This window comes from Biomphalaria glabrata, chromosome 9 (genome assembly GCF_947242115.1).
Source record: "Biomphalaria glabrata chromosome 9, xgBioGlab47.1, whole genome shotgun sequence".
NCBI lineage: Eukaryota > Metazoa > Mollusca > Gastropoda > Planorbidae > Biomphalaria > Biomphalaria glabrata.
This window is the reverse complement of record NC_074719.1, coordinates 10,188,497-10,197,965: the sequence shown is the minus strand read 5'-3', so window position 1 is coordinate 10,197,965 and position 9,469 is coordinate 10,188,497. Positions and strand designations below refer to the sequence as shown.

The 9,469-nt window shown below is 34.0% G+C and overlaps 1 protein-coding gene across 1 annotated transcript; it reads right to left on the bottom strand.

The window, feature by feature from the left end:
* Positions 1-3,313: 3,313 nt before the first annotated feature.
* Positions 3,314-9,455, bottom strand: LOC129928007 (uncharacterized). Its single transcript, XM_056039781.1, has 5 exons — positions 9,351-9,455; positions 8,245-8,288; positions 6,709-6,781; positions 4,779-4,900; positions 3,314-3,431 (listed from the first exon to the last, which is right to left on the bottom strand). The coding sequence occupies exons 1-5, from the start codon at positions 9,419-9,421 to the stop codon at positions 3,394-3,396; spliced, it is 348 nt and encodes a 115-aa protein (XP_055895756.1). The 5' UTR covers positions 9,422-9,455; the 3' UTR covers positions 3,314-3,393.
* Between the last annotated feature and the right edge of the window lie 14 nt (positions 9,456-9,469).

The window sequence follows — 9,469 nt, the reverse complement described above, 5'->3', positions numbered from 1 at the left end:
ACATGGCACCCTCCTAGACCGTAGGCCAAAGAAACAGATGACCGTTACAGATCGCAGTATCTGAATTGGGAAATACTACTACCTTTTCTTGAAATGCTAATATTTATGTAGTGCAAGTTTACATTATGATTACATTTTTTAAGTATAGAACGTAGAATTAAATTTGTGAAAATATTGGATTCCTAAATTTAGATATCTCTTCTTTTGTTTAATTTTTTTCCTATCAAAAATATGTAATTTGATTACAGGTATATATAGCTTATGTTTATTTTTTTCTTTACCTGGCATCTGATAACAGAAAAGATATCAATAAAGAGTGACCAACGTAAATTAGAATATTTCTAGGCATCTGGAATAACCACACACACTTCGCTTAAATATCTCTGAATTTCTATCACTATTTCAACAAAACCCGAAAAAACAAATTCAATTTACCTTCGAATATCTTTTATTTTTTTTTTTCAAAAAAATAATTTCTATTTGGCCATTCTATAGCCTAGTTCTTTGACTCGAGTTCAAGTTGGCAACACGCTGAACAGTTTATCTAGATCGTCATATAAGGCACTTAGGTTGCTACTTTTTCTACTCAATTACAATCTTGCACATTTGTGGACATTAGGTGACTAGAACTGACTCTATTTCTTATCTAGATTTTATCTAAACAATTCGTAGCGTACGTTTGAAGGCAGCCTTCAAGATTGCAACTTGTCCTGGAAAAAGGACACAACTACTGTAGGATTTCAAAAATTACATCTCTTTTAATAAATTTACTTTAAAAAATCTAAAGACAGACACCATCGCAAGAAAAAAAATCTGTGTCACTAAAATAAGCTAGTTCTTTTGTTGAATATTTATAATTTAATCATAATAATCTAATTTATAACGCGCTGTTAACAAACATAATGTAGACTCAAGGCATTACGATAATATAATACAGTGATGCCCAAAATACGGCCCGTGGGCCAAATCCGGCCCGCAACGTGGTTCCATCCGGCCCGCCGAAATGTTGGCACGAAGAGTAGACACCCTCCTCCAAAAAAGAAAAAGGTTGACTTATGTATGCTTACGTACGTTAGGGCCCTCAATTTTTCTTTAATTGATTGGTACCATGACAGTTAGCATTAGTTTGTTTATGAAATGAGAATCTACCAGAAAAAGAGAACGGATCTTAAATTATTTTTTTTTTGTGGAGCATGATTATAAGCCAACATATTTGATTTGTATAGAAAGTGTGGCTATTTAAAAATAAGAACAACATATAAACGCCATTATGAAACAAGCATGACGACACTCTTGGTTTGAGCCGCGAATAAAAGATTGTTAAACAACACCAACAGATTGGAGGATCGATGGGAATATTTACCAAAAAAGCGACAAGAAAATGAGTAGGCAGTAAAGCGAGCTACAATGTTGCTCTATTTCAAGTAGAGAAATTAAGACATTTTCAGACGCGTGAAAAAATCGCTTCAGATATCCAATTCCTTAATGTAAGTACTAGATCCACGGGTTTCTAATCAATTAGTTACAAATTTCAGGTAAATTTCATTTAAATTTTTTTTGTACCTTTTCGTTCATGTGGCCGGCGACACGAGTGTCAGAAATTATAATGGCCCGCAGGTCGAATAAGGTTGGGCATCACTGAATTATAACAGATATAAACACAAGATTTAAAAAGAAAACCTTAACATATTCTTTTTTTTAAAAAAAAGCTTGTGCGAAGTGTAATTGTATAAGTTAGTTTGGATCAGTCATGTAATTAAATTTGTAATTAATGTAGACCAACAAAAATAAATCAAGGCAATTAGAAATATTTTTACCAATTATTTTCGTCTCGCGAAAGTTCATAATTTTAGCTTTCCCAATACGAAATGATCCCTTCATATGTCTTGATCATTTGCAAGGGGGGATCTATTTTTAGTTTCATACGACCTAATTCTCTACACATAAAGGAGACGAATTACACTTATGCCATCACATCAGTCAAGTAGAACTTCTTTCCCTTGTTATATAACAAATAAACTAATTAGTTACCAATTAACTAATGTGATATTTAAAAAAAACGTTTTCTTTTTTTGTCATGTACAAAAACTAATTGTGTGAAATTTCAATGTGATCCGAGAAAGGTTGTGGGATAAATAACGTGTAAAAACTTTTGTACCAGACGGACAGACAGACAGAGGGCTTTTGTGTGACTGATCCAGAAGAATTTGAGTGATTGATAAAATGTAATAGCATGGTGAAAGCTGGACTTTAGCACGCCTTAGGACTAGCGTCGGAGGATGCTAAGCAAGAAAAGCAGCAAGTGATTTCTTTTCATTAAGCATTTACATTCTGCAAGAGCTCAGGTTTTAGGTGTTATAAAAAAATATATAAAAAATATCAAAAAAAAATTAAGGTAAACTCTACATTAAAATAAACACAAAAAATTTGACCAAATGGTTTCTCTTCAAGAACATTCGAAGAATTTTTTTTTTTAAACACAAATTTTACACTCTGTTATCTGCCCTTTGTTTACCTTTGATTTTAAGAGCCATTTTTCACTAGGTAATAAAGTAAAGAGAATGGGAAAAATAAATTGAGAACATTTTCTGGGGCGATGGAACGGCTCCTATAGAACGCTGTAAGAAAATGTGAAGAGTTGGATTTTAGTTGTGGACGGTCGTTGACTTGTAGCACCAAACTGTAGGTAGACAACTAATTTAACTTAGGATTGAATACAAATATACTTCAATTTAAAGAAATCTAACGATAACAACACGTCTTTACACTCTGGCATCATGGATTCATCGGGTGTACTTACCACAGCTTACCACAGCTTACCACAGCGACACTTATCTTGCACATCATTCTGTAAGTTTGGCATTAAATTAATGATCTTTCTCTCTCTCTCTCTCTAATACTAACAATAAACACTCCCTTTCTATATTACCTAGGAAACACACACACACACTCCGTAACAATTGAACAAAGTTGGAAATAAATCGACAAAATTGAACAAAATCAAGGGCCATAAATTACAAGATCTCTTTTGTTTAGTAAATCAGAAAAATATACTTTGTACTTGAAGCGAAAGAGCGTAAAAATATTTTTGGACAGTGCTGACCAGGTGCACCAAAATTATCGCATACCTTTTTTGAAATACATTCTTTATCATCACTTCGTCCGTTCTGTGACCATATTGGTGACCCAAATGAGCGTACTATTTATTATATGTGTTATTATTGTGAATTTCCAATAAAGAAACACAGAATAATCAGACATTTTAAGCAAAAATGTTAACAGTAAAAATGTTTTAATGAACAAATTCAACATTGCTGTATACATATCAATATGTCGACTTGAAAGAAGATCAACTGATTCCATCTGACTTTGCTTTAGTTTCCACTGTATTCTTCAACCCAACGGAGGTACTAATGTAGATCTTGGAACTGCTGTAATGGGTAGATAAGGTATCAAGAAAACATTTATTTCAATTTTACTAATAATAGAATGATATGTTACACTTATACAATTTTATTTGTCGAGCATGGGAAACAACTCATCCTTTAAAGACAGCATTGGTTGCAGGAAATTCAAAGTTTGATAATTGTAATTAAAACACTATTTTTCTGTTTTTCTGTATATGTATATGTATATATATATATATATATATATATATATATTGTAATAACCTAAGGGATGCAACTCAACGAGGCGCCGATGTTTATTTACATGACATCACTAATACATTATAAAAATAACTATTTTGAACACAGTTTCATCATATCAGCTCTAGACTTGGGCGGAACTTGTTCTCTTTCTCCTCACGATGACATCCTTCTCAGTCTAGCCTCTAACAGTGCGCATCTTCTGCACTAGCTTGAATGGTGGTGTGCATTGCAGGGTTATAACAATATATATACCATTACACAGTTATTACAAACAATGTTTTGAATCTATAGTAACGCGATGAATTCAAGCTAATAATTTTAATATTTCTTTTAGTCTTTTTTTCCCCAAAATAGTGTTTGATATAATATATATAAAGTATTTTGCAAGGGGGTTGGGGGAGTGCTTAAAGTTGGGGCTGGAGGAATCCGTGACGTAGCTCAGACGAGAAGAACTTTTCCTTTTTTTTTTTTTTTTTTGTACATAAGAAATTCATGCCAATGTTTAGAACGCTCTTTTTCTCATAATAATGAAATAACTTCCAATATTCTGTAAAGTTAGCTATTTTTAATTATTCGCCATAGATAAAAATGTCCAATACAATAGTCTTTGAGAGAAATAATAAAGAAAATAAAGCGAAATAAAGACATGGGATGACCAAAGTTTTAGGGTGTTCAGGTCTGCACTTCGAAGCAAAAAAAAATATTTTTTTTTGTAAAAACTGAATGGGTTTGGATAATGCAAGGGTGAGCATTGATGGGTATTTATTAAGCTTGTCAGACATTTGTTTTAGTATATTTAAGTCTTAAGAGTGTTTTATCTACGGTGTAGGGAAATGTTATTAGTAAAACAAATCTTGTTTTTTTTGGAAACTGTAAAGCAAAAAAAAAAAGGAATTTTGTAGGGCAGATGATGTAAAGGTCATCTGTTTCTTAGGCGCTGTGGCTGAGCGGTAAAGCGCTTGGCCTCTTAAACGGGGTACCGGGTTGGAATCCTGGTGAAGACACGGAATTTCTACCTTGTGATCTTTGGGCGCCTCTGAGTCCACCCAGCTCTAATGGGTACCTGACATTAGTTGGGGAAAGTATGACACACTCGTTAACCGTGGGCAATTGTAAAGTAAAACTTACGAATGCAGTCAGGCGAAGTAACTGTATCGTAGAAGCCAGTACTAACATCACAAGGAAACACAAAGTCCATTGCATCGGTACCTCTAAACATGTATCCAGCTTTACATGTAATCGTACAGAAACTAGAGAGATAGTTGTAATCAAACCGAGATGGATTAATGTGTAGAGATACCATGATATGAAGTCATAACTTTTATCATGTGCGTAGCCAGGGGTGGGGGTTCACCCCCCCCCCCCTCAAGATGGTTTCGTGTTTAAAATCTCTCTACATAGAGTTTCTCTTCAATAGTATTCTAAAGCAAACTACAGTCACCAAATTCTATGAGCGTAGGTAAATGGGATTTTGAATTACAAAAAAACAAATCCAGAGATTTTTAGTTTAAAACCCCCCAATAGATGATTTTGATGATAAAAAAACTTCCATTTTCGATATAAAATATAAAGCAAATTACAGTCTCCTAATTCCAAGAGCGTAGTCAAGAGAGGTTACACATTTCTACCAATGGCTGGGCTCCATTAATAAAGTGCAGTGAATAGTCATCTGCCGAAATTGAAAATGTGGCTCAACAAAGATGGCTGAGACGGATTTTATGAGTCAGTTATAGAGATCGGGTCTCAATCAAGGAAATCCTATGCCGAAGTCGATCCATTAGTAAGGTTGTGACAGAGCGTCGCATGAGGTTTGTGGGTCATGTTATCCAACAAAATGAATAACGCATAATAAGAGTTGCGATGACATCCTAGTACAACTTGGCGCTACACTTTCATAGAGGTCCTCAGAGCAGGTGGCTTCAGACATTGCCAGTGACAGATTTTTGTGGAAGCAGCTTGCCGCCCAATGCGCCGAACGGCGCGGGAGGATGTAAGTCAGTAAGAATGGCTTGTTAGGTTTTTGAAATAAAACTTTTTAATAGCAGGAAAATTCACTGTAGATACCTTAGAATATGCATTTTGTTGGCTTTCAATACCGAAAATAATGTTTGGCACAGCGCAGCGCTTGGGGAGCTCCCAGAGCTTCACCAGAACCCCTTGCTGGCCAGGGCTGGGAGTCTAAAATTTTTCCAATAACTCCAGGAAGAGCCTAATCTAGGGCTTAATAAACGTCTTCGGAAAGAATGAAGGGTCAGAATGTAATAAAGATTCATTATGTACACAGACACACAAATACACACACATATATATGCCTGGGGGGAGGGAGAAAAAAAACCTGGCTACGCCCATGACTTTTATTTGAATTTACAGAAGCAAAAAAAATATGATTATTTGATTAGTTGATTAGTTTACTTTACGTCGGAAATGATTCATTATTTCTTTGCAAGCACATCGGTAGTATAATCGGTACCAGTTATATCTCTTACAAATGTACTTTGTCATAATAACATAATAATATAATAACAAAATAACAAAATACTGCACTGCTTTTAGATCTTTACATTATTACACTTGTCCATTTTCTCCTTTAATGTATTTAAAAAAAAAAATAAATTAATTGATTGTGTTATCAAAGAAACTCCTAAGCAGTCCCTGTGGGTACGATATTTGGTAAACAAAAAGACAGGTTTTAATCTTGTTATCACCACCAATACAAGGATGAAATCATATTAAAAAGGCGTTTTTGTTTTAAACAGATATGAGCATGGCACTAGTAAATGGTTATAGTAGTAATTGTTGATATAAGAACTTAGTGCACCTTTCAGTTAAAACATTTTCATGTGTAAATATCAGAAACTAAGAACTACTGACTACTATCAACCACCCCACTGTTATCTTACATGCAAAGTAAAATACATAAGTGTATTTATTGGATAATTTTAATTCCGCATTCAACTATTTCATTAACAATAAATTCATTTTCTATATTCAACCTTCAATGTGCCACCTCCTACACTGTAGGCAATAGTTATAAACCTAATACATTTACTTTACTTACATTTGAATTTGTAATGGATCAGAATATTCACAGCTAACTACTCCATTGGGTGGCGCAGTGGGTGTCGGGCAAACTAAAAATTATGAAATTTATGCATTATTTTAAAAATATAAATACAACCAATTATTAGGATTTGATTTTTGTTGTATTACCCGCACTTTTTATCACATCAAGTTTCAGTGACTCACATTTCAACTATTGCATAACACTAACAAGATTGGCTTGGCTCTAACTGATTGATTCCCCGACTGACTGACCTATTCAATCATCAATTCTCCCACTCAAGGGCGCTCAAAGGTTTCCATTTTTACTGAGACTCAAATCTTCATATATAAATCGGATGGCCTAGTACGTTTTGAAATGGGTGACATACTCTAAATGACCATAAATGTCATTTTTTGTCCAATCGATTTTTATTTGCTTTCTTTCTGTCCAATTTTGAGCTGACCCTCGTAAAAGGGAAAGCAGCTTTTAGTTGTGTGTGTTCTATTTTGCTATTCTACTTTTCAAGTTAAATTTCAGCTTGATCCGAGATTGGGTGACATAACTTGAACAAACTTTTATTTTACCAGACATTGTGAGTAGATATAAGCATTGTAATAGAAATAGAGAGATAAATGGAAAGAAAAAGGTAGATAGATATATTAATGTATAAATATATATGTATATATACATAGGGAGGGGGGGGGTATCTGGGAGTTGGTTTTTCGTGCTGCCTTTAGGCAGCTCAGTAAACACAACTCTGCCCGAGTCGGGTGTCGAACCTCGAGGCCCCTTCTAGGTAGCCAAGCCAAGCCAAGTTCAAGCGCACTTGGCCACTTGACCACGCTTCCCAGATATACGTAATAGATATGTAAAATAATATAATATTTATATTTCATACAGGGCCGGTCTTGCAGGTTGCGGGGCCCTATGCGAAATGGATTGCGCCTAATTTGGGTTGTGATATTCATTCTTTATTAAGTACAAAATCAATGTCAACTTAACTTTACGAGCCATCTACAGTAGACAGTAGTTTTCCAACAAAAAGCCGATAAACATTCAGATCTGCCTTTTAGATTTACTATCGACTCGCAAAATATCGCTTTTGTTTTTTTGTTTTAATCTAAGATGTTATATAGATCTATATTTGTTTGCTAGTGACTATTGAAGTGAATTAAGTATTTGAAGTTCTTGTTTTGGTTAGAATTTGGCTCATTGTTACATTTTTATTAAATGAAAGCTGGCAATGCCGTTTTTTTTTAAATCGCGAGTAGGGTTGGCGTTTTCCATAATGAATGACACATCGAAATGACAATTTTGTCTATTTTAAGATTTGTATGAGTTTTCAGACGATTTTAATAATCTCATGACTTTTTCTTATATTTTATAATTTCATGAGAATTCCAGGAAGCCTTTAATAATAAGTTAAAATGGTTTAATTTAATAATTTACACATAGAATTCGCATCGCGCGGGGCCTATGAAAGTGCGGGGCCCACTGCAGCCGCATTGGTTGCAGTGGCCTAAGACCGGCCCTGATTTCATATTTACTTACTGGGTGTCGCCACATTGCGTTGTAGCTGACTTTTCTGTACAGACCTTTAGGGTTGGAGACAAATAAAGAATGATAAATTAGATGTAATACGATCACAGAATGTGTATTATACCATATTTGACTAAAGCTTATCAACGTTACACACCTTTTAGGCGCTATCCTTTATATTGTAATGAGCAATTAAGGACAACAAATAGGTGAAAGACATGATTTTTATTTATTCTGTTTAATATTGATAACGAAATAAACCATACTTAGATCAAATTAATTAAAAACGAAACATTACAAAAGAATTAAAATCTCAAAATATATTATACCTTAGTTATGTTGTAAAGGATCTTCTCAATAAGTTACGGTTTACATTTTTTTTAAATTTTATTTATATGTTTGCACCATAAACTTATATATATATATATATTATATCTAGACTGGAAACCGGAAACAAATTCTTATCCGCGATTGATCGATTCACAGACCGATATATATAGAGATTTTTATGTAAGTAACTCTTTTTCAAGCTCTAAGGGAATTCGCCCAAATCAATCTTTTCTGTCTTAGAAAACTAATGATCTTTAGTTTTCAAAGTTTAGAAATAATGCAAAATCATTTCTCGGATTTTCTTTAGAATGGGCTATTGATCAAAGAACTATATATTCACGCTAATATATGAAACAAATCCATTTCCTGTTAGTTTTCATTGAGATAATGTTTCAAAAATACTAGATCGAAATAATTCATGTCTGTTGATTTTAATCATCTTATGTACATTTAAATAGAAGGCAAAGCGTGTACCTTTGCTACAACGGAATTCAAGTCTGGAAAAAACTGAAAGTAAAATAATTATGTCGTTTTATCCTCAAACTTGCAACTGGCAAAAAAAAAAGCTTTGAAAATCCCAGTATTTTTCACCCAAGATTCGATCCGAGACCCCTCTCGATTCGGAAGCCAAGAGCTTTAGCACTCAGCCATCGTGCACCCGTGTTGGACATGTCCTCAACAAAACTAGTTTGAAAGTCAATTAAAGAAAGTGAAAATTTAATTTCCAAATATCAAGAAGACGTTCAAATGTGGCATGTTATTAAATGTAACTTATGTCTTCACTTTACCTGGCGTCTGTTACAAGTATAACAATCAGTAGCCACAGTGAAGCCGCTAGTACAATCTCTTGTCTTGTCATGTCTCTATTGTATGCTATGATCAAGACCTTCCTATTTCACCAAGACAA